General features: G+C 34.3%; 6 protein-coding genes and 1 non-coding gene across 9 annotated transcripts; 4 read left to right on the forward strand and 3 right to left on the reverse strand.

Moving 5' to 3' along the window:
* Window positions 1-66: 66 nt before the first annotated feature.
* LOC104722837 (L-ascorbate oxidase homolog) lies at window positions 67-3,877 on the reverse strand. The gene is made up of 6 exons (XM_019231539.2): window positions 3,497-3,877; window positions 3,291-3,400; window positions 2,065-2,335; window positions 1,278-1,726; window positions 821-1,189; window positions 67-621 (listed from the first exon to the last, which is right to left on the reverse strand). Exons 1-6 carry the CDS (start codon window positions 3,629-3,631, stop codon window positions 330-332), a joined length of 1,626 nt encoding a protein of 541 aa, XP_019087084.1. The 5' UTR covers window positions 3,632-3,877; the 3' UTR covers window positions 67-329.
* Window positions 3,878-7,807: 3,930 nt separating this feature from the next.
* LOC104722838 (uncharacterized) lies at window positions 7,808-8,935 on the forward strand. The gene is made up of 2 exons (XM_010441083.3): window positions 7,808-8,026; window positions 8,413-8,935. The coding sequence occupies exon 2, from the start codon at window positions 8,418-8,420 to the stop codon at window positions 8,799-8,801; it is 384 nt and encodes a 127-aa protein (XP_010439385.1). The 5' UTR covers window positions 7,808-8,026; window positions 8,413-8,417; the 3' UTR covers window positions 8,802-8,935.
* Window positions 8,936-9,353: 418 nt separating this feature from the next.
* Window positions 9,354-11,434, forward strand: LOC104722840 (5'-adenylylsulfate reductase 3, chloroplastic). Of its 2 annotated transcripts, none has more exons than XM_087473432.1 (4): window positions 9,354-9,601; window positions 9,697-9,831; window positions 9,924-10,059; window positions 10,156-11,434. In XM_087473432.1, the coding sequence occupies exons 1-4, from the start codon at window positions 9,520-9,522 to the stop codon at window positions 11,180-11,182; spliced, it is 1,380 nt and encodes a 459-aa protein (XP_087329558.1). In that variant the 5' UTR covers window positions 9,354-9,519; the 3' UTR covers window positions 11,183-11,434. The 2 variants fall into 2 exon arrangements, with proteins under 2 accessions (XP_087329558.1, XP_010439389.1); XM_010441087.3 differs by having other exon boundaries at window positions 9,366-9,601; window positions 9,933-10,059.
* Window positions 11,435-11,515: 81 nt separating this feature from the next.
* On the reverse strand, window positions 11,516-13,023 carry LOC104722839 (autophagy-related protein 8a-like). Of its 2 annotated transcripts, XM_010441085.3 has the most exons (6): window positions 12,732-13,023; window positions 12,539-12,592; window positions 12,237-12,292; window positions 12,090-12,142; window positions 11,880-11,998; window positions 11,516-11,781 (listed from the first exon to the last, which is right to left on the reverse strand). In XM_010441085.3, the coding sequence occupies exons 2-6, from the start codon at window positions 12,573-12,575 to the stop codon at window positions 11,678-11,680; spliced, it is 369 nt and encodes a 122-aa protein (XP_010439387.2). In that variant the 5' UTR covers window positions 12,576-12,592; window positions 12,732-13,023; the 3' UTR covers window positions 11,516-11,677. The 2 variants fall into 2 exon arrangements, with proteins under 2 accessions (XP_010439387.2, XP_010439386.2); XM_010441084.3 differs by lacking the exon at window positions 12,732-13,023 and having other exon boundaries at window positions 12,539-12,635.
* Window positions 13,024-13,894: 871 nt separating this feature from the next.
* On the reverse strand, window positions 13,895-15,187 carry LOC104722843 (protein S40-6-like). The gene is made up of 2 exons (XM_010441090.2): window positions 14,931-15,187; window positions 13,895-14,814 (listed from the first exon to the last, which is right to left on the reverse strand). The coding sequence occupies exon 2, from the start codon at window positions 14,740-14,742 to the stop codon at window positions 14,257-14,259; it is 486 nt and encodes a 161-aa protein (XP_010439392.1). The 5' UTR covers window positions 14,743-14,814; window positions 14,931-15,187; the 3' UTR covers window positions 13,895-14,256.
* Window positions 15,188-16,220: 1,033 nt separating this feature from the next.
* Window positions 16,221-16,293, forward strand: TRNAA-AGC (transfer RNA alanine (anticodon AGC)). Its single transcript has one exon. It is a non-coding gene; the product is annotated as a tRNA-Ala (tRNA).
* Window positions 16,294-18,976: 2,683 nt separating this feature from the next.
* On the forward strand, window positions 18,977-21,720 carry LOC104722844 (peroxidase 42). Its single transcript, XM_010441091.2, has 4 exons — window positions 18,977-19,861; window positions 20,057-20,245; window positions 20,346-20,511; window positions 20,949-21,720. Exons 1-4 carry the CDS (start codon window positions 19,634-19,636, stop codon window positions 21,356-21,358), a joined length of 993 nt encoding a protein of 330 aa, XP_010439393.1. The 5' UTR covers window positions 18,977-19,633; the 3' UTR covers window positions 21,359-21,720.
* Window positions 21,721-23,372: the final 1,652 nt, after the last annotated feature.

The following is a 23,372-nucleotide window of genomic DNA, read 5'->3' on the forward strand; positions in this document are numbered from 1 at the left end:
ATATTCCCCAGTCGGATTAGACAATGGGGAACTTACATCATCAACATCTCCATTTACATTGGCTAGTAAGACAAAATGATTTGTTTATTTAAAAAACAAGAACGCAACATTCGATTTCTTCATAAAAATTAAATTGAAAGCTCAAGTCAAGCTCCAACTTTTTCTTGTTCCTAACTTTTTTGCCGTAGTGAACAAAGCCACGAAGCTCACATTTTTTTTGCCACCCTCTCATGCAATTACTAACACTTCAAATCATTCAATTTAAAAAAAAAAAAAAAAAAATACAAAAGAGTAAGGAAACCGTTGAGCCGTCGCGCCCAATTTCCCTCCTAGAACGGCCTAGTGTGGCGACCTCTAGCTCGTCCGCACATAAGAGCGTTCTTTGGTGGTGGATACTCATCTCGGTACGAAGTGGAGGAAGTGTAAACTCGGAGATAGAATTGTTGCCCTAAATATTGTCTTGCCCAACTCTCCGACCTTACGTTCCACATCCCAACATTATCTAACGCTATGTAGATCGCTGTCCATGCCCTCGGGTATACTTGAACTGTTGACCGTGATACCGCGTCCCGGAGGTTGTACTTTGCTCGGCTTCCTTGTGTCCATTGCCCTCCATCCATTCTGTTATACAAAAAAAAATATATATACATCAACCATTATTGTAAGATTAAAGTTTATGTAGTTAAAAGGCTAATTTGTTTAGATTTTTAATATTATATTTAAACCAAACACTATATTAGAAATGGTTTGTTTAGTTCCTACTTAATTATAAGAAAATAATATTTCAAGATTTTTCTTTTAACAAGAATTGTATTCTTACCCGACGACGAAGAAAGAGTAACCAGAGATGTGCCAAGACTGGATTGAATTTTCCCAGTTTTGGAAAACAATCTCGATGTATTCTCTGAAGTTAGCGGCCATAACAGAGCTTTGAAGGTAACCTCCGTTTCCACCTGAGGGACTCGTTGGGATGCTTCCGAGGTTAAAAACTCCTGGAATCTTGAAGTAATCGGCGAGCTTCAATGGCGTGTCGGGCGCAACAAACGAGGCACCGTTCACGGCGTACCTTTGCTTGCCATTGATCCAAGGAGCCGAGTTAGCGAGTATGATCGTACGGGCTGGTTTGATCAGACCATAATGATACGAGCCTTGCGGGTTTGGTCTCGGACCACTTGCGGTTAGATTCCTCCTATTTATCACATCAATACACAACATTAGAAAAACCAAATCTCGAACAAATTAGCGGTTACGTGTATAACAAGAAACATGTTTCTTACTTGATAGTTCGAGCTTGGAAGAGCGAAGATGCGATGTTCAAAGTGGGACCATTTGGAATAGGACCAGAGACGCCTCTTCTCGAGTTACTGTAATGGAGAATCGCAGTCGTGGTGAGGACTCTTCGTGTGAACCTTGAGGAGATGACGATGTAATAGTCTTGAGGCGCTTTGTTAGCCGTCACGAGAACAGAGTAAGACTGTCCTAAATGAACATCAAGTGATGTGTAGATGTTTTGAACAGTGTGAGAGCCTTCTACTTCGATGAGCTTCATCGTGTGTCCTTGGATTCTGAAGTTCAATGAAGTTGCAACCCCAACGTTTGATATTCTGAATCTATAGGTCTTACCGGGTTGAACGGTGAAGGTATTGCCTCCCCAACCGCGACCGTTGATGAGAACTCCATCAGGCATAGGCAGATTCCTTCCGGCCTCTAATAGACGTCTCAAAACCTTAAGAAACCAGAAAACCAAAAAAATAAGATTTTGCTAAACAACTAAACCGTCCTAAACCAACACGCTTAAACACAAACCGAACCCAAAATTATTTTACAAATCGAGATAGTTTTTAGTCTTTTAAAACCAAACCGAATTGAAACCAAAAGACAGATAAAAAATCATCAAATTTAGGCTATTTAGCTGAAACCAAAGTTTAATTTGGCTTCAATTTCTACAAACTGATATAACCAAGTACCCCAAAAACTAAACCTAAACCAAACCGTAAACCATGTTGTTCATTCTTTTCTTACACTACAAGTCAAAGGTATTAGGGCAATAAAGATTGTACTTACATAGTGATTAGTTTTGTACCAATCTCCAGCGAGAAGCCAGAAGTCACCATCAGGGGAAGGAAACGGGACAGGGATGCGAGGACGGCTCCAGACACGGATGGCTCCGAATGCACCAGCGGCTTTATGGAAGGCAAGAGAAGGGAAATAGTAGAAGCTACCGATTTGATCTTTGACTTGAATAATGTAAGTAAAGTTTTTGCCAGGTGGGATTGGACATGTTGTCCCTATGACTCCATCTTGCCATGAGTTCTTCCTCTGTTGCACTCCGTTCCTAAGAAGAAGAAACAATTTTTGAAGATTAGTGACATTTTCGAATGGAGAAAAAAAGTGTGGGGTTACATCATGGATTTTGATAGATCAGGGACTTAAAAGTTAAATGGAATGGCTTCCTTTTGTTTCCCACTGACACTTAAAGCTCACATGTGTCATCGCATGTGACTAGTTGTATGGATCAACTCTATCTAAATATTTTAATTTTCTCATAGCATATTTATATTTAAAATATTGTATCTTTTGACAGCCAATTATGTCGGGTGTAAGAAAAAAGCTTTTATGACTCAATTAAAGAAAAAGGACTTGACATTCTCAAATGAAATAAACAAAAAATATATATAATATAATATATATATATATATATATTATTTTCTATTTCTTAGTAGCAAATTTGTATTACTTGAATGCTAGATTTTCTGATTTAAGTTATTAATCCCAATTGACAAATTAAAACATAACAAATCTATCTTTTCTCGTGATTATAGACTCCTTTTATTGACGAACTACAAAACAATACTATTGAGTTAATCATTAATGAAGTACAAGTACTTTATGTGCTTTAAATATTTTCTTAACGCTATAAGTAAAACGAACGTTGTTAATAGCATTTAAATCACCGAAATAAAAAACACAATGACCTAAATTTCTGTTTTATTCGTGGAACGATACTACTGTTCTTCGGAAAAGATCTATCATTTTTTTCTACACATGTGTTTATTGTATCGTTAATGTGTGAGAATTGAGATGTACTCAAAGCCACATTTTGTCTTAAAGCTGCATTCGTTTGGACAACAAAACAAAAAAAAAATGTCCTAAATCAAAAGTTGAGATCTTATCCTATTTTTTAATCTTTATAGCTCCTTTTTATGTTCAAGAATATTCCACTTTCTTGGCAATCCATAAAGCACATTGTTCGGGAAATAAATAAGTAAAGATTAGTGAAAAGAACTTACCAAGAAATGAGGAAAGGCTCTTTCAAGTAATTGAAAACACTGATAATGATATTATCATTCGTGACTGCGTCAATGTGAGGTCCAGGGAACTGCCCATTTATCATTATTCCCTGCATTCCCCCACAAAACCCAACCGAGAATATGTCACAAGATTTTCTCGAGAAAAAAAAACAGAGGAAATGCGAAGAAACAAGAAGTTAAAGTACCTGTTGTTTAACACCAAGGGGATAAATGTCGCCATAAGTTATTTTCCAGGTGAAGAATCTATAAGGGTTGTCTCCAAATACACCATTGATTAGAACCAGAAGAAGAACTATAGAGACTTTGCAAGAATCTCTCATTTTTGTTTACTTTTCTCTCTTTCTGGTTTTCTTGTTTTGGGGGCTTGGAGATTATTGAATTGAGTCTGAGACTGAGAAGAGGTGTAGATCCATATACAGAGGATTTTGAAGAATCTATTAATGATGCCCCTCTTAAATATTAGTGGTAGTGGCAGTGGCACCGACGTAATTATTATGTTTGGGTATTGAAGAAATATATTTATTTTTAATAGAAAATGGTAGTAACTTATTTCCTCGAACATAGTCGAATGTTATCAATATCTTCAAATTTGATTTTATCAAGCAATGAACATACTTAATCTATGTTTGAGTTGAGGGTTTTATTTTGCATAATTAACAATGGGTTGTAAATTCAATTGACAACAATATCAAAATAAGATTAAGCCAAGCGAGCGTCATTTCAAATCTTTTCACACCGTACAATATATATCGTTGGGGACTTTGTTTTCTAGTATTCCCACAGTTACCATTACAAAATTATGCCATAATCATAGTTAGTTATGCAATAGGAAAAAATCATAGTTAATTAAATTTGTCATAAGATTCTCTGCCTTTTTACTCTTTTCAGATCTCACTCATAAAAAAGTTGACATTAATTTTATTTAAAAACATGTTTTGGACTTCTTTGGGTCAAGAGTAGTAAGCATCGACCATCGCTCCGTATTGTCCGCAAGTGAAGATGTTTTTTCGAAACGCGGCGTGTTGTGAGCTGTCAGGAAGGTAAACATCATGTGTCTCTGTTAAATCTTCTATTGAATAATCGAACCGTCGGATTAAATATTAGCCTAAGTCAATGCTTATATGGACGGTGGTGATCACAGATCAGAGTTATTGAGGTGAGGGTGTACGGTGGATATGAAGAGGAAGAAACAAGTTTCTGCGTTTTCACGTGCTTGAGTACCAATTCTGCAATCTGCACTATATTAGCAAATATTGTAGAAAAAGACAAATTAACAAATATACTGTTATTTGAAGTGGTGTTATATATCACAATGGAAATAACCAAAGTTCTTGCATGTGTGAATGTAAAATGTGGTCATGTTTTTGTAGTCATATGTACATTCAACCAAAAAAAGTCTGGTTTTTGTCATCAGCCCGAAATTTTCGGTAGAAGAAAAGTCCTTTGAAGAATTTGTGAATTATACGTTTTTAGCTTAGTTATATAAATTGTAATTATTCTTAACTATGAAAATTTGGTTTTTTTTTTAATTGTAGTTTAGTTTCTTTTATAGGTTTTTAAAATTTTTTTGACACAGGGCTAGCTAGAACCCTTAGCTCAATCGAGGTTGAACCTTGTTGGCCTAGTTCAATTTTGGTTTGGTCTCTCGAATATGAAGAGATTATTAGGGCTTGCCAATGAGTAGTAATACGAATGGACAACAGAACATTTTTCATTGGAGTGGGGAAATTGACAATATAATGGATCGAACTACAGTTAACAATGTGACCATAAAGGCCCAGTAATACTAATTCGGAATGCATTTTGAATTTTATAGTGTTACAGTGGCATCTATCTCAGGTTGTACAAGTCTATGCAGAGATAATTGGAGTTGCATAGTTTTATTTGTTAAGTATACACGGCCATCATTTTGACTACTATCTAATTGTTTGTTATATGGTTCTTTAAGAATTCTAAAGTCTAGACAATTGTTTTCTGAACTTTGTTTATTTATAGCCTAATAAGCTCTTATAGTTTTAAAAATCGCTAGGCAATTTAGATATAATCTTGGTGGAGCACCGCCGCCGAACGATTAACCGACACCTCGGCGGCCACGTTTTAAAACAAGGGTTAATAATAACATACAAAAAGAAAAGAAAAAAAACTATAACTAGAATATCAATTTAATAGCAAATATATCAGGTCACAATCACAACTAATCATCTTCCATGTATGTAATAGTTACTAGATCAATTCGTTATTAACATTTCATATCTTATACTTCAAAGTTCGATACAATTACGAGAATTTGTTAGAAATACTCTTTTTAGATGCCCTTTTCAAAAATACACCATTTTTTAAAACATTTTTATTTTTACATTCTTTTATACAATTACAATATGTTAAAGAAATTTTTAGAATATTTTTTTAGGTTGTTGGATTCTCTATTTTACATTTAGAATATAGTTTTGAGGGGTTACTGTTTAGTATTTGGAGTTTATGACTTAAAATTTAGTTATTTTATACATAGAACAGAGATATTTTTGAAAATAAAAAACATGAAAAACTATTTTTAAAAACTGACACAAAAAAAATTGATATTTTTGAAAAAGATAAGGGTTCCAAAAGACAATCAATTATTATGTTATTTAAATATATATTTTAAAAAAAATGAAAATGTGTTAGATTAATTTGGTCACATGCAATAGAATGCAACTAGGTAGGTGATAGTAAGCAGGTATAGTAAAGTGTAGAATTGTATAACTAAAACACGATCGATCAAGTTGGTGAACTTTCCCATGCTTGCTAATTTATGGATGACATAATCTAATACGTGACTGATTTACTCTATTAGTGACCTTTTAATTAGTTGGAAATTAACAAAACTTAACAACTCACTTATTATATAATACTTTGGCAATGGTAATCACGATAGATACAAAATGGACCGTTGAATGTCAGCTTAAAATATATAAAGTGAACTATTTGTTATAATGTCGCTGTATATGATGGATGAATCATACTCCACAGATAATAAAATTGATGGTAAAAACAATAATAAATGAGTAAATCTTATCTTTACATGAACTACAATCTTATTATATAAATCTTCGTTTTTAAAGTTAGTAATTTATATAATCGCAACATATGTTAATTATATCGATAATATTTTAACATGTGTGAAAATAAAATTTATTTAATAATTATTAAAAACTAAAAAATCCTAATAAATAAAAAGATTACAATTAATATTTTTGAAAGTACATAAAATCAAAAATAATATATTATATCACTAATTCTAATAGAAAAGTTATCTATTAAATTACTAATTTCAATAGAAAAATATGTCAAATTAATAAGGAAAATATTTGCAATTTAATTGCAATTATTATTTATTATAATCATATAGTAAAAAGAAATTTATACAAAAAATGATTAAAGTATGAAAAGGTTTAAAGTGTTAAAATTAGTGATTAACATTCTACTATATTAATTGAGAAGTACAAAATTAAAAATAACCTTAAAAAGTGTAAAAAATTACATGTAATTGCCCTTAGAAATTGTTAAATAAAGACTGCTGAGGCTATAAAAAAGATAATTAGTAATTATTAAAAATTAAAAATCCTACTATGTTAATTAACCAAAATCGCAGGTTTACATGGATAATCAATTCATCTGAATTAAATACAGAAACCAAAAAATCTAAACCAAAAAAATATTGCCTTACAAAATCTTTATCCTCTTAACAAAAAAATCTCAAACCATGAATTTTTAAAAGGCTTAAGTTATTTTAAAGGTATCTATAATCAAAGGTTTAAACTATTTTATTCATTGTTACAGCCTCAATTTTTTTTTTATGTCACTTTTTCAATAAATATGTTAAAAATTAAAAAAATTGCTAAGATTCTAAACCAACAATTTCAATCACCAACCATTATAAATAATTTAATTAATAAATTATTTTTACAAATTTTTAAAAAATAAAATGTTCAGCCCGCGGTTTACCGCGGGTTAGTACCTAGTAATGTAATTATTTCCACATTTCCACTTGGCACTCAACTGTTATGTACTCAACTTTACATAAACAAATAATTTTCTCATAATAATGTTTTTGAATTTTTGATTAATTTATTATAATGCTGGACAAATAGTAAAACTATTACTTATGAGATTTCAAAATATGAAACAAATATATTTAGGATATTGTTACTTTTTTTAAATATGAGATTAAATTAGTTTTCAGTTTTTTTGAAAATTATGTTTTATTAATTTTTAGTTTTTATAAAATATTAAGTAAGGTTTAATTTGATACAATGCACATTCTTTTTATATGAAAATTATAATTGTTATTCATTGGGATTAAGTGCGTAGAATTAAAATCTAATTTTGTTATCATGTAATAATATACAAAAGATTGTATCACAAGATGAAGTGTGTTAACTCTAAATCTAATTTAAAATAAAAATCAAATAATATTTTGAATATAACTTAAAATTTTATATATTTTTTTTATATTCGCGGTCTAGTTAGGAAAAAAACAATTGTCGTACACTAATTAAAAATTATTTTGGAAAATACAAAAAAAAATAATAGGAAAATGTTCTTTTAGGCCCAAAAAGGCCCAAAACCAAACCCTGGTCTGTGTTCGGTTCTTTCACCTGCGCCGCCGCGTTCTCACAGTTTTTTGCTCACGATCAAGAGCTTTTCTCCGATCGATCTTCCTCGCCTTCTTTCATGTAAGTTCTCTCTCTCATTTCATTTCCAGTGTTGATTCATACTACTATGAGGGATTAAGTAAAACGAGATCGATAAACCTAAGTTGCTCCTGTTCTACTGGAGTCGAGAGGATTTAATCCTTAGATTTTGGAATCGTAATTGTTTAGATAACGAAACCCAGTTACGGAATCGTTGCGTTGAGCTTATGAAGCCCTAATTTCATGTGATTTAGGTAGATTTAGCTCTAAAGATTGTTTCTTTCACAACTTTTTCAACCGATCTGCTATAATTTTGAGAGGTTCTTGACTAAGTGTTGAGCTTATTTGATTACATTTTCAACTGCTACTGCTGCTGTGTAAGATATATCATCTTTACAGACATTTTGTTTCTGTTTATCTATCTGCAGAAGCAATGGCTGGGAAAGCTGCAGAAACTGTGGCAAAGACAGTGACGGGTCCATGGAGGGCAAAACTCGATAAGTACAGGACCGAGCTGACTAAAGGAGTGTGGGGTTACTGGGAGATGGGAGCATGGAAACCGTTAGGGATAAGCGCTCGAAGGAGGGCGATGCTGAGGAAAGAAGTGTTGACTAATGGAGAAGATTGGCCTTACGATCCAGAGAGGAAAGCGATGAGGACAAAGAGGAAAGGTCATAAATGCGATAGGATCTCAGCTGAGAAAAGAGAGAACACGGCCAAACTTATGTTGAAGATGCCTCAGATGCTTCTTGATTACAAGAAGAGAAGGTGGGATAAGAAGATGAAGGAAGAAGAGAAAGCTAAAGAAGACAAGTAATCATATTTTGATTGATGCGACAGACTATAACTACTGTTCGTCTTGGTCTTGAATGAATAATCATAAACTCTTGTTGTTTGATTGTTATGAAAAATCTCGGATTTTGGTTTTCGAATAGAGATGGTTGAATTGGATATGAGAGCTCACTCAAGTTTGCATTCTTGTTCTCTTTAGTAACCCAAGCGTTGTTGTGGTTTTACGTAACCCAACAGACACATTTTAACTGTAAAAAATGGTTTATGGAGTACTCAATTACGAATTGTTGTGATTTCTATGAGATATTTACACTTTATTTTTTTGTTTTTATATCTAAATCACCTATTTTTTTTCTTTATAAGATTAAGATAGGATCTATTGTAAATAGAAAATAGAAAATCGAAACCGTTTAAGCGTGTAAAAATATAATTTAGGATTTAAGTGTGATTTGTGTTAAGAAGCCTAATAGAGAAAAAAGTTATGTTGGGCAAATGTTGACTAAGCTTTCTCTACCACACGACTAAAAAGTGACGGAAGCAATGATATATAGAAAATGCAAATGCCGCCACCCAAATTAAAAAGACGTCTAGGTCCAATGAACCTTGGTTTCACCTGCTTCTTTTATAATCATCCCATTTCTCTCCTAGATCTTAAACACACAAAATTTTAAAAACAAAACCAAAACAACAACAACCTTAAAGATCATATTTTTGGAGAAGCTTTGGTTTGGTCTGAAAAAAAAATGGCACTAGCTATCAACGTTTCTTCTTCTTCATCTTCTTCTGTGATCTCAGCCTCAAGCTTCCCTTCTTCAGAGCTCAAAGGTAATGTTTTTTATTTTTTTAATACCAATTCGTGAGAAATCTTAGGGATCATTGTCGAATCTAACTTGATCTGTTGTATGATTCGTTCATTACAGCACCACAAATCGGTTCGTTGAGGTTATTTGATCGTATCAATGTCTCTGCGGCGTCTCTGAGTCTGTCTGGGAAGCGATCATCCGTGAAAGCTCTAAACGTGCAATCAATTACAAAGGAATCCATGGTTGCTTCTGGTAAGTTCTCGTTCGATCTTGGTTAATTTGGTTTGTTAACAAACTTTTAAATTATGTTTATGCTAATGATCTTATGTTTCATTACAAAGCAGAGGTTACAGAGAAGCTAGATGTGGTGGAAGTTGAAGACTTTGAGGAACTAGCAAAAAGGCTAGAGAATGCTTCTCCTCTTGAAATTATGGACAAAGCTCTTGAGAAGTTTGGGAATGACATTGCTATTGCCTTTAGGTAATGTATTGGATCATGAGAATACTATAAAGGAATGGTTTTTTATTTTATTTTAGTTTGCTGATTTGGAGTTTTGTTCTGTTGGTTTGGTTTCAGTGGAGCTGAAGATGTAGCTCTCATTGAGTATGCTCATTTAACTGGAAGACCTTATAGGGTTTTCAGTTTGGATACAGGGAGGTTGAATCCAGAAACATATAGACTCTTTGATACCGTGGAGAAACATTACGGTATTAGGATTGAGTATATGTTTCCTGATGCTGTTGAGGTTCAAGCTTTGGTAAAGAACAAGGGTTTGTTCTCTTTCTATGAAGATGGTCACCAAGAGTGCTGCCGTATTAGAAAGGTGAGACCTTTGAGGCGTGCTTTGAAGGGTTTACGCGCTTGGATCACTGGTCAGAGGAAAGATCAATCACCTGGAACAAGATCAGAGATTCCGGTTGTTCAGGTTGATCCTGTGTTTGAAGGATTAGATGGTGGAGCTGGTAGTTTGGTGAAGTGGAATCCTGTTGCCAATGTTGAAGGAAACGATGTTTGGAACTTCTTGAGGACTATGGATGTTCCTGTGAACACACTTCACGCTGCAGGTTATGTTTCCATTGGGTGTGAGCCTTGCACGAGAGCTGTTTTGCCTGGTCAGCATGAGAGGGAAGGGAGATGGTGGTGGGAAGATGCTAAGGCTAAAGAGTGTGGACTTCACAAAGGGAATATCAAGGAGAATACTAATGGAAACGCAACTGCTAACGTCAATGGGAAATCCACTGTTGCGGATATCTTCAATAGCGAGAATGTTGTGAGCTTGAGTAGGCAAGGGATTGAGAATTTGATGAAGTTGGAGAACAGGAATGAGGCTTGGATCGTTGTGCTTTACGCACCGTGGTGCCCGTTTTGTCAGGCAATGGAAGCTTCGTTCGATGAATTGGCGGATAAGTTGGGTGGTAATGGCGTGAAGGTTGCAAAGTTTAGAGCTGATGGTGATCAGAAGGAATTTGCCAAAAGTGAGTTGCAGCTTGGAAGCTTTCCGACAATACTTGTGTTCCCAAAGAACTCTTCAAGACCAATCAAGTATCCATCAGAGAAGAGAGATGTTGATTCTTTGACATCGTTCTTGAATCTTGTTCGGTAAAACCTCAAAAATCCGCCGACTTTACAATGAGAAAGAGATCAATAAGAAACCTTTTAGTCTCGTTCCAGAATGCTAGAACAGATAAAGGTGGCGCGATGAGATTCTCTATTGAATCTTTTTGCTTTTTGTATAGCTGTGTGTTAAAACAATCACATCAAGGTTTTTGCCTTTTTGTGTTTACCAGTTACAGTTTTCACTTTTCAGTGTATTACTCTTTTTGCCTTTGTAAATGATATTGAACAAGTTTTCCAAGGTCGATTACTTTCATATGAAAGTAAAATATGGAAGTAACTCATTAGCCCCAATATCAAGTTCACCAAAAGCAAGAGAGGGTAAGAAAAAAGAAAGTTTTCTGAATAAATCCAGAAGGCAAAAGAGATTCAAGCATCCAAAGCAAAGTAAAAATAAGAAACCAGAGACTAAGGAAGCAATGTACATCTTATCTTCCTGAATTTATGTATGTACATCAAAGTCATCCGAAAGATTGATTTTTATTCAAGCAACGGTAAGAGACCCAAAAGTGTTCTCTCCGCTGTAAGGCATGTAGAGGAACCCATCTTCATCTTTGTGCTCTTCATAGATTGCAGACATCAACGCAGCTGTCAGGAAATAAACAAATACAAAGTGAAACTGAGTAAGCGGTAAATAAAGAAACTTTGATCTTAAATGGTGTTATAAAGAGTTCTAAAACTCTTACCAGTTGGAGGCAAAGTGTTCTTGACAAAGACAAAGATAGCTTTCTCAGCTCCAAGCTTGATCCTTTTGCGAACCACGTACACAAACTGTCCCACGGTTAGATCTGCTGGTACAAGATACCTAAAAGAACATATTTGTGAGCATACTTTTTAAGATTATGATAGCACAAAGAGACACAAAAAGAGATGAGTAAAAAAGCCAATACACTCACTTCTTCTTGTCAATGTCAGGGACATCACTCTGTCCAGCCTTTTCCACAATCACCTACACAAACAATCCCAGATTCTAATATTGGAACAATGCTTTTAAACTATATTTAGTAAAAAACGAATCCACTGTGGCATTCATGAGCTCTTACTGGGATTCTATCAGGATACTTCTCTCTGATCCGAGTAGATTCACTCATCCTTGCCTCTGTTTTAACATAACAAAACCAAAACATTAGTCACAAGTAAATCACCAAACAGAGATACACACAAAAAAAGAGAAGACGGAAGAATCAAAACTATATGCAGAGATTAAATCTGATCTAGAAGAGACAAAACTAATCAAGATTGTTTTATAACATCAAAACAAGACACCTCAACGAAATTAAGTGATTGAAAACTCGATCACGCAAAATCTTTTAAAGAATAAGAAAGGGATTTTGAAGTAACATACCAAGAGGGTTAGAAACCTTGAAAGAACTCTTAGCCATGGCGATTCGATTGGTATCTGCAAATTTCAAGCAAGAAAAAATCATAATTGAATTAGATTCCTAAACACGATCAATGATTCAATATAACCGTCTCTTAGATCAGAGGAAAGAAACCCAGAAGCCAAAAAAATATCGAACTGATGAGAAGAAACATACCGTAAGAAGAAGAAACTGAATACGATTCGTTGAAACTTAGGGTTTGCTAAGAAAAAAAAAATCTGATTTTGATTGAAACAGGGAGAAGAATCGAGAGAGAGAGAAGTCAATATCAAAAGAGAAAGGGGCTTAATTAATAAAGAGTATATAAAATTTAATTTATAATTAAGTTAGGGTTTTCTAATGGGTTGCCTACACGGAAACGTAACTTTGATCTGTTTTGGGAATCAGTAAACCCACTTGGATTGGCTTACAAGTAATCCCTTACACTTGTCTTACGTCAGAGACACTTATTGGCCATTGGGCGTAACTGGGCCTTTATATCGAACTTGTTTGTATAAATCTCTTAATGTTTTCGACTTTTTCGTAATGTATTAAGCTAATGATGGCTCAATTGTTGTTATACAAACTTATCCCCAAGTTTCTAAAATTGTAAAAAAAATTTGTCATGAACCGTTTGCTAGTTTGGTACTTTGCTTACTGAGTTGCATAAGACATAACCAAACTGAAACTGAGTTCGTTCACTTCAGATTCCGACTACTAACCCTAACCAAATCTTGTCTTTTTTTTTTTTTTATAATATATATATAACTATTTGATCGGTACTATAAACTGAACAAACTATATACCAAAATCCAGCCAAACTTATTGTATGTCGGCAATTCAAATTTAGTACGGGTGATAGTACTCAATTGTATAAACTGAAGTTCATCAAAACAAGTACTTTTTAATTTACATATACATTTTGAAAAATAGATCTTACTATAGTAAAACCAAATTACGTACTTGTGTAAATTGGCTACGAAACCAATCCAAATCCGATTTGTTTTTGAAACAATACAATTTTCAGTTTCGTTTTGGTTTTAGAATATCAAAAGCCAAAGGATTAAAACAACAAACCGAAACAGGTAAAGAGATACATATACCCATCCCCTAGTTGCTGCTGTAACATTGAAAAGTGAAAGCTAAATGAGCAGTAATATGGCACGAGCCCTTAATCTTATGTCGGACCAAAAATGCTAGTATTATTCCCAACATTTTCTCTCTTGATCGAGCCCAAAATTGGCGAAGAGATCGAGAGAGGCTTTCAAAACTTCACAATCAAAGGTTCCAAAGTATATGCCATTTCGTTTTTCTCTAAATTATAATTTTAATTAGGCTCATGCACTATAAAAGAGTTAATATAAAGATCATTGAGAACTACAAACACAACATAAGAAAAATGATACGGGTCCCATGCATGGGATTGACAAGTCATCCTCATCGTCATCATACTTATCTAAAAAATCCAAAAACCTAACAACAACAAAAAAGAAAGAGAACTCAACCATATTGGTAGTGTCATGATTCCCTACATGGTGATAACGACAATAACATTGATATTTAAATAAAAATCATGTGGATACCATAAAGTTTTAGGTTTTTTTCATGATAACGATATGGTATGGTGGTGGTAAAAGAGGGCTCTATGTGTGAATGTGATATTGATCATTCATCCCCCATATGCTTCCATGCCATGCCATAACTATGGTGGTGGTGGTGATGTTGATGAAGATGTGATATTGGATTCCAAGAAACCAGTTCTGGTTAGGACAGGGTTTCTTGTTTTGCTGAGATCTCTTCCTTTGAGTGTTCTTCCGATTCCTTCACACATTGAGAAAGATGAGATCTGCGTTCTTGCGAGTCTTCTTGCTACCAATTCATGAGGAGGAACCATTGAGCCTTCATCATCGTCTTCAGTGGCCCACGAATGCAAGTGGCTGTTTGTGTTCTTCTTTGGATACCCATAAACCTTGGGCCAGTCAGGAATATTCATGGGAGCAGGAGACTGTTTTGCCCCTCCTGCTGAGACGACCTCGTTGCCCTTAGCAATGTACCGTGCAGAAGACGAAGATGAGGCTGCGAAGAGATTGTTGTTACTTTTGGACATTTTCATTCCAGGACCTGGAGTATCTTTTTCTCTCAAAACTGACCAAACATCTTCTTCTTGAAACTCTTCTCCCCCTTCCATTGCTACCTCAAGAAAACCCTTCTCTCTAGAACGTTGCTTCTTCTCTGCTGCAACTAAGTGTTCTTCTTCCTCCTGAAAATCATCATTTGATCTTATACCAAAAATAAAAAAAGAAAGAAAGAGAAGAGATAGGATAATGAGAGAGAAGAGAGAGAAAGAGATGGAGAGAGAGAGAGAGAATTAATTACCTGAGAGACGCAGAGGATGATTCAGTGAAAATGTGATGTATAAAAATGTGAACCATAAACAACATTAAACAAGCTCTCTTTGCTGGCAAATGAGAGACAGAGAGGTCATTGATTGCTTCAAAGGAATCAAAAGTCTCCACAATAGGCAGAGGTTTCAGAAACCTCCAAAATTGTAATAATTTCGTACTTTTTTTGGGGTGCCATAACTATGAATTAAACTTTTGTTTTTTAAATAATAATAATTATAAGGGTTAGATAGAGGAGTGGTAGCCTTTGGTACTATTTCTACTAAGACCTGCCAAAATTATTGATAGAGTCTAAATCATGCAACAAGACAAAAAAATGTACTATACGAAAAGACTTGCTTTATCTCAAATTATGCTTTTGCCTAAGTCATTTTCAAATTATACTTTCTAATCTTTTTTGTGTGGCTATAGTTATAGACTGAAGATAGAAAATGTGATTTCACTTAAAAGGACTTGTTATATTCATCATCCTCTATAAGAATCTCGTTTGGTCAAGTTTTTTTTTTGTTGAAAATTCAAGCATGTGTAGTCATTATTAAATATGGTTTTATATTTATCTATTGCTATGTACAAATTATTGAAAAGGTGTGTTCTGCGCAAATAAATTTGTATTTATCACACACAAAATCTGAAACCCGTGTCCGTACACACATAAATACATGAGACTTTTCTGGTGGGGTAATAAGGATCAAATCGATTTATAATAATTTCTAAAGAAAAACAAAAACAATTTGTTAGGCTATCCAATCCAACGTTTCATGGGTCTCGTCGCAAGGGTCCAGGGATGTTATTCCAAAGCACGATGCATTAAAATCTGTAACTTTTAGACAAGACCTCTAGTTTTCAGAGGTTTCTTATCAAACCCCTCGAAGTTTATAAAACACACAAATACGTACCTGTTATAATATGTAAACTTATTACCCGACCATAAGAGAATTTGTAAAGAACCTAGAAATTATTAGTCCAGCTTAAGAAAGAATCTTTAAGGTGCAGAGGTTCATAATCAACGTACAAAATAAGGTCCTCTTGCATGCTGAAAGGTGCAGAAATGGTTGGAGCAAGAATGATATAAATTGAGTTATTAGTCGTTTGAAAACATTTCTAAAGGGTGAGTTTTGTAGTATGATGTTGGTGAGTTTCAACTGGCGATATAACGAGTTGAAAAATTGAGTTAAAAATGACAGAATGATAGTGCATAAGATGTTGGAATAACAAACTATCAAAGTGATAATTTAATTTCTCTGATTTCACCTTTAATCACAATGGGGATGTAGCTCAGATGGTAGAGCGCTCGCTTAGCATGCGAGAGGTACAGGGATCGATACCCCGCATCTCCATTACTGCATTTTTATGTTCAGTTTTCAGTTTGCAGAGTTCTTTTCTCAAAAAAAAAAAAAAAAAAAAAAATCAATTGTTTAATGTTGACATGCTACAAGTAGTTGAGTTAAAAATTAAAATAGATATAGACAATTGAAGTTTTAGAGTTGGAGATGTTTTCAAAAGATTTCTTATTTGTATTACTATTTCGTTAAATCTAGGACGATACATTTCATAGCCTATGCCATGGGTACAAGGAAAGTATGTGCTAGGGCTAACTAAAAATATGGAAAGTAAAATGAGTTTAGTTATAGTTTTGGTCTTTAAGCGAATCAAGTATTATGTTACATATTGAAGCAAACATCATCACAAATCCAACATTATGAGACCAACAAGCCCACTATGTAAGCCCATATAACTAGGTTTCTAGAAAAGTAGCTTCTTCTTTATACATGTTTATTAACTAGGTTTCACTTCTTTTGTCGTTAACCTAAGCAACTGATCGATCTATTCCGAGGAAGTAACGTGTAAAACACGGAATCGGATTTGGCCACAAAGGCCTCAAAACTTTGTATACAAAAGGAAAGCTCCAACTTTATCACTTCTTTTTACATCCAGAACATGAGCTCACTCGATTATTGTGATGGGCTTTGGCCTACTACCAGGCCTATTTTTTTCTTTTCTTTTCAAGTTTCACTCCCACCCCTTAGCCGTTCATATTTATAGTGTATGATTTTGATCAGTTAATCATGAGAATGTTGACGCAGGCAAATTCGGAACTGGAGTAGGTGCAATGTGTCTTAAGTGTCTGCTGGAACTGAAATCATGAGAATGTTGACGCAGGCAAATTCGGAACTGGAATAATGCTTCAATTCTTCAACTAGCTCTCATATGGAAAATTATTTGCTTTTTTTTTTTTAATGTATACGATTCTTGTAATCTTTTTTGCTATAACAAGAGAACTCGTAACTAATTTAGACTCCATCTTCTTCACTATTTTGCGAAACTTAAGAATATGATCGCAAATTGCTTTTGAAAAGTCTGGTGGGAGAAATATTAACGTCGAATGTCTCTTGGTATTGAATCTTGCATGGCCCCATGGTGAATGCAACGTTAAGGACACGGATGAGTACAGTCTCCACATGTCAGTTGAATATCCATGATAGTTAATTTGTATTAATTTGAATGTCAACATTTTTACATCTTATGCGGTTTACACATCAATTATATATGTTGGTTAAAACTTGTTAATCGGTGTTTAGGACACATGTGATGTGAAGCCCACTGAGCTAGAGAGTGACGTTGCCGAATGGGGGATACTCACAAAAGCCATTTGTCGACGACACTTGGATAAAAGCGTCGGTGGTCACAGTACTTTCATTTTGAGTTTTTTAATCAAAATATCCAAAAAAAAAAAGATTAGGTGAAATTTCGAATCTACGGATTCAATATGATTTTGGTTAATGCACCGATACTTCTCCCAGATGCAGAAAACATTATTATTTCTCTTAAGTATTTTTTATTTATTTATGTAAATAGGTGTAGATTCTCTCATTTTATAACACCACATTACTACTTTAGTTTCATTTTATAATTCAAAAAGAAGTAGTTAATAGTCCTATGTAGGGACCTTTAGCTTTTGGAACGCACTTATCATCAAAACATATGTTGTTGTAGTATTTATTTAAATTTTCAATACTAATTAGTATAATATGCCTAATGCCTGAGTTGAAGCTTTCTCTTTATTTAGGCTGGAGAGCCTTTGCCCTTGAATTCAATAGAATTATTATAATCACAAATTATACTATTGATTTCTTTTTTCCTTTTCAATATAAATGTCGTTTTTATCTAGTCTACCTCTATTAAAATTAGTTGAAAAAAAATGGAAGAGATAATTTTAAGTATTGCTCACCTTTCACCTTTGTATAGGGTTATGATAGTAGAACTTGTTAATTTCTTAGGCAATCTGAAAAAACAAAACTCAAAAGGACATTTATATTGAGTTTTAAAACATAGACAGTTCTAAATATATTCCTAAAATAAAAGGGAACACTCGAGAGTGAAGAGTGGTGAACGTGTTTCAGTATCATCACGTGGATCAAGATTCATTCAATATTTGAGAAGACTTTACAATGTGCACAACTCTCACAATAACTACATTAAGTAAATACTAAATACTAGTTGAATATATAAATAATTTCAGAACATAAAGTAATTGAATACGTACAAATGGAATTGTACTGTAGATTACATGATCGAACTGGTCTTGTTAAAAAAATAAGGATCCACCTTGACTTCCTCGAAAATTAAAAAGATTCCGTAATATAAAATCCGGTTTATCCGCTGTATTAACTAACAATTTTAACAATAACAAACGTTTAGGATAATTGCAAATCGACCCCGTGAGTGTTTTTTGACTTTAGCTATTACACCCCATATATTATAGTTGTAACAGCCGCCCCCCTTTGTTTGTATTATTAACAAAAGAAGCAGAGTTCTTTTTTTTTTTTGTAAGATTTTTTAGTCACAAGGTCCCCACTGATGTGTACTCAATGAGACCAAAATCCAAAACTTGGTGATTGGTTTAGCTAACCAAAAGAAAAACACCCTTGTACATGTGATAAATTATTCAAAATGCCATCCACGTTAAAATCTCCCAACGAACTTCTTTATTTTCTCATAGCACTCTCTAGGACTTTAGCTAGCATGATCACTCACACAGTCACACATAAATTAAATTTACTAGACTAGATTCTATAGTCTAATTATAATTACTCCAAAATTTACTTTTACATTAATTACTAAATCAAAATTTAGAATGTTAAAAGCGACAATCAATATATGTGATTATGTGAAAATTCATACAGAAGAAAATATATATACTTGGAAAACTTATGCTAATGCAGCTGTTGCATCATAAGAATGAATTTTCCTTTTTCTTTTTGTTTTTCTATACTTTTTATGTAGTGTATATGATCTAAATTTTCTTATAATAAGTCTTGGCTTTTCATTGAATATAGATTCTTAATCAAGACTGACGGGACATACAATTATTGTAGTCTTATAATAATCTTTTTGGTTTTCTCAAAGTAAAAAATGAATAATGCTTAATGATAAATGATCTGTCACGTAAAATTTATTTATTTTATTGAAACAGTATCAAATTTCACCAACTTGTTTTAATTTACTATAACCTTCAGATTAAGCTTCTTTTATTTTTCTGAAAAAAAAAAGAAAGAAAACTTTTGAAAAAAAAAAAGAAAGAAAACTTCCATTTCCCTTTATTTAAGGACGCTGCATTGCTTGCTCAGTGACTCAACTCAAGAGTAGTGTGAGAAGAAGAAAGAGAGAGAGAAAAAAATGGGAGGTAAAGGTGTGATGTTGGTGGCGATACTTTGCCTATGGGCACTCTCTGCAACAACTGAAGCAGTAACAGAGGAGGAGTCAGGTTTGATGATGAACTTCTACAAGGATACGTGCCCACAGGCTGAAGACATCATCCGTGAACAAGTCAAACTCCTCTACAAACGCCACAAGAACACCGCTTTCTCTTGGCTCCGTAACATCTTCCACGACTGCGCCGTCGAGGTCCGATCTCTCTCTCTCTCTCTCTCTCAGAGTGAATTTTCATGTTTTGCATGATACGTTTGTGTGAAAATCATTTTTTTTGTGGGATGGTTTTACTTTTTTTTGTGGTAAAAGTAATCTGTTTTTGATCTTTCACTTGAAACAGAGCTAACGGTGTGCTCTGTTTTTGCTTTGTTTTGTTGGGGGTGAAAACAGTCATGTGATGCGTCGCTTTTGCTGGATTCGACAAGAAGAGAGCTAGGAGAGAAAGAACACGACAGGAGCTTTGGACTGAGAAACTTCAGGTATATTGAGGAGATCAAGGAAGCTCTTGAGAGGGAGTGCCCTGGTGTTGTCTCATGTTCTGACATTCTCGTCTTGTCCGCAAGAGAAGGCATCGAAGCAGTAAGTTTCAAAGGACAATAATCGTGTCGTTGACAAAAAATAAACTGCGTGCTGTTTGTTTCCTTTTTTGACAAAACTGTGTGGGGGTTCTTTTGTGTAGGTGGGAGGACCGCATATTCCTTTGAAGACAGGAAGGAGAGATGGACTGAAGAGCAGGACAGATATGCTTGAGTCATATCTTCCCGACCACAACGAGAGTATCTCCGTTGTTCTTGACAAGTTCAAATCCATCGGAATTGACACTCCCGGCCTCGTAGCCCTCCTAGGTACCCTTATCTTTCTTTTTCTTTTATTATGACTCACTAGCTAGTTTCCGGCCAAAACGTATCGCTCGAAAGTCGAAAACTCTTTTGACTATCCAAGAAATGCTCTTGCTACAATATACCAATTCAAGGGTATTTTCGTCTATTTTTTTTATGCATGTAACGTTCGTAGTGATCTTGTCGGTTACATAGGAATATGCGGTCTGAGTTGGAAAGTTGAAAGTAATCCTTATCCGATATCTCGATTGTCCTTGTTTAATGGCTTAACACAAGGTTGTTTTTGTCAATTAGCTCATGCATGATTAAAGATAATAATCAAATCAGTTGATCTACTCTTACGGGATCTGAATTTTATGCAAGCGAAGTTTAAGTTTCGTGTTAGATTTCTAAGTTTGGATATTGTTAGATTTTGACTTTTGTAACTATGATGACACGTGCAGGGTCACACAGCGTGGGAAGAACTCACTGTGTCAAGCTGGTCCACCGTTTGTACCCTGAGGTGGACCCGTCCTTGAACCCGGACCACGTCCCTCACATGCTACACAAGTGTCCTGACTCGATCCCTGACCCAAAGGCTGTCCAGTACGTGCGAAATGACCGTGGCACGCCCATGGTGCTAGACAACAATTACTACCGTAACATCCTAGACAACAAGGGTTTGCTTCTTGTGGACCATCAGCTGGCACACGATAAACGGACAAGACCAATTGTTAAGAAGATGGCTAAGGACCAGGCCTACTTCTTCAAGGAGTTCACTAGGGCGATCCAAATCTTATCCGAAAACAACCCTTTGACTGGCTCTAAGGGTGAGATCAGGAAGCAATGTAATCTCGCAAACAAGAACCACTAAAGTTGGAAAAAGTGAGAAAAGACAGAGGCTCTGGTGTGTTGGGTTCTCTGCCTGGTATCAAACCAAGATGAATAAAGAAATCTTTTAAAGTAAAAAATCAAAGAAAGGGTGATGATGAATGCATCATGGTGGTGACCACACCCTTCTTTTGTGTGTTCTTGTTGTAGCCTTAATGCTTTAATTATGATGTTAGTGGTCTTTGAGTTATTTAAATCTAAATGTTGGCTCTTTTTTGATTTTGGGTTTGTGGTGGTGGGGATGATATAATGATAATGGAAAGGATGTATGATATGATGGATGGTGTTTGGTATCATGTATGACGATGTAATGATAAGTAACCAGGCCGAATGTTTTTATTATAATTTCATGTGAAATTTATATGTACATAAATATGTAGAAACAATGAAGAAGTTGTTCAACATGCATGATCGATCACTCAGCACTTTGTATGGGTGACATCGATCTATTTTACTGATCTTACCCTATTTTTGTTTTCGTAGTAAATGACATAAATATGATATGACTCATGAAAAAAATTCCAAAAATAATAATTCAAAAAATAAATGAAACGGGCCACAACTATAAACTGAAGACTAAAGAGTAGAGCCAAAAGTCGAAAGCAAAAAATAAACAAAATATGGCGTTACAGAGTAATAAATATATACAAATCACATGACCCGCATTAAATTATAATGGACAAAGACGTTTTACATAGTGAGAAAAATATCTGACGGATGAGATTCTCTACAAGGGCATATATTATGTACTTAAAGTCTTAAACACTTAATTAGAAAACAGTATATAGAAAACGTTAGGTAGACTAAAACTTACTTTTATTAAAACTAGAGACGTGAAAGACAATAATGGTGGTGGCGTGTAGACAACAAGTGCAATGGTGTATGTTTAAAGAAAAAGCTATTTAAACATGATACTTGGAGCAACATTAACTGAATTATGTACACAGGTCTTAATGAGTTTCATTTGTTTTCTACAAAATAATTGAGGTCAAAAACTAAACGTGGCATCGATTTGTTAGTTTCTGTGGACATATATTTTTCGCTTGTGTATATATTTTAGATCCTATTTCTATCTATCAATTTCGAATCCAATTTATTTGTCAGGCAATGTTTACGCTAGAGTACTAGAGAGTGGATTCAGGCTCTTGCTACTATAACCTATGTCATCAAGAAAATAATCATAAGTTCAAAAAGTTATCACTTTCCCTATGAAACGTGAGGGAATTAAAACGGATCTATGTATGATATGTATAACTTATTAAACGGACTACATGCTTGATTGTAAATGATAGGCCAATATACTCTGACGCCCATGAAAACATCCCTAATATTTTTGATTACTTACACATCAAGCAAGACAAGTGCTCATCGTTTACTATAATATTTGTTTCGCTTAATGTTCCTATCAGTGAAAAAGGTTTGCACAACTTTAATTAATTTGATCTATGTTAAACAGAAATGCATCCACATTGAACTTTTACCATCCTCTAGACCAAACGTTTCCAAGAACAAGGAAAGGGAAATGTCATATATTCACATGGAATACGTATCATATTTTTTTGATTATCATCTTCATCACTTAAGTGAATAGTGTATCAAATCATCTTCAACCAGATTTTATTTTGTTATATAATGACTTTTCTATCTGTTAATACGGAATTTTAGTGATGAGCCAATTGTAAATGATATGCTAATTAGTTCTACTTAACGATGGTAAATGGGTCAACCAGGTAAGACCGAACTAAAACATAAGTGACTAGAATTAGGCTGGTTCGATATTTTCACTTAGTCCATGCATATATATATATATAGATATGAGACTTGATGTGTTTTGGCCAACAGAAATGAAGCCGAAGATAAAACTTTGATCTCTTTGCTGTGAAACTGCATGTATGAACACACTAATGTTTTATGTAGAGACATGCATTGACTTTAACTACTGATTCCATGAATTTTTTTTCCACTCTTTCTTATGTCTTCTTAGAAGAAAATTGGTA

This window comes from Camelina sativa, chromosome 11 (assembly GCF_030686135.1).
Source record: "Camelina sativa cultivar CO46 ecotype springtype chromosome 11, ASM3068613v1".
Classification (NCBI taxonomy): domain Eukaryota; kingdom Viridiplantae; phylum Streptophyta; class Magnoliopsida; order Brassicales; family Brassicaceae; genus Camelina; species Camelina sativa.

Excerpts from the sequence above, each read along its gene's own strand:
- LOC104722837 (XM_019231539.2), bottom strand. The coding sequence starts at position 3,631 with ATGAGAGATTCTTGCAAAGTCTCTATAGTTCTTCTTCTGGTTCTAATC. Across the intron at positions 1,727-2,064 it reads GGTACAAAACTAATCACTAT|GTTTTGAGACGTCTATTAGA; the intron begins GTAAGTACAATC and ends TGGTTTCTTAAG. Across the intron at positions 622-820 it reads TACTCTTTCTTCGTCGTCGG|AATGGATGGAGGGCAATGGA; the intron begins GTAAGAATACAA and ends TTTGTATAACAG.
- LOC104722838 (XM_010441083.3), top strand. The coding sequence starts at position 8,418 with ATGGCTGGGAAAGCTGCAGAAACTGTGGCAAAGACAGTGACGGGTCCA.
- LOC104722840 (XM_087473432.1), top strand. The coding sequence starts at position 9,520 with ATGGCACTAGCTATCAACGTTTCTTCTTCTTCATCTTCTTCTGTGATC. Across the intron at positions 9,602-9,696 it reads CCCTTCTTCAGAGCTCAAAG|CACCACAAATCGGTTCGTTG; the intron begins GTAATGTTTTTT and ends CGTTCATTACAG. Across the intron at positions 10,060-10,155 it reads GACATTGCTATTGCCTTTAG|TGGAGCTGAAGATGTAGCTC; the intron begins GTAATGTATTGG and ends GTTTGGTTTCAG.
- LOC104722839 (XM_010441084.3), bottom strand. The coding sequence starts at position 12,620 with ATGATTTTTTCTTGCTTGAAATTTGCAGATACCAATCGAATCGCCATG. Across the intron at positions 12,293-12,538 it reads CAAGGTTTCTAACCCTCTTG|AGGCAAGGATGAGTGAATCT; the intron begins GTATGTTACTTC and ends ATGTTAAAACAG. Across the intron at positions 11,782-11,879 it reads GAACACTTTGCCTCCAACTG|CTGCGTTGATGTCTGCAATC; the intron begins GTAAGAGTTTTA and ends ATTTCCTGACAG.
- LOC104722843 (XM_010441090.2), bottom strand. The coding sequence starts at position 14,742 with ATGGAAGGGGGAGAAGAGTTTCAAGAAGAAGATGTTTGGTCAGTTTTG.
- LOC104722844 (XM_010441091.2), top strand. The coding sequence starts at position 19,634 with ATGGGAGGTAAAGGTGTGATGTTGGTGGCGATACTTTGCCTATGGGCA. Across the intron at positions 19,862-20,056 it reads TCCACGACTGCGCCGTCGAG|TCATGTGATGCGTCGCTTTT; the intron begins GTCCGATCTCTC and ends GGGTGAAAACAG. Across the intron at positions 20,512-20,948 it reads CGGCCTCGTAGCCCTCCTAG|GGTCACACAGCGTGGGAAGA; the intron begins GTACCCTTATCT and ends TGACACGTGCAG.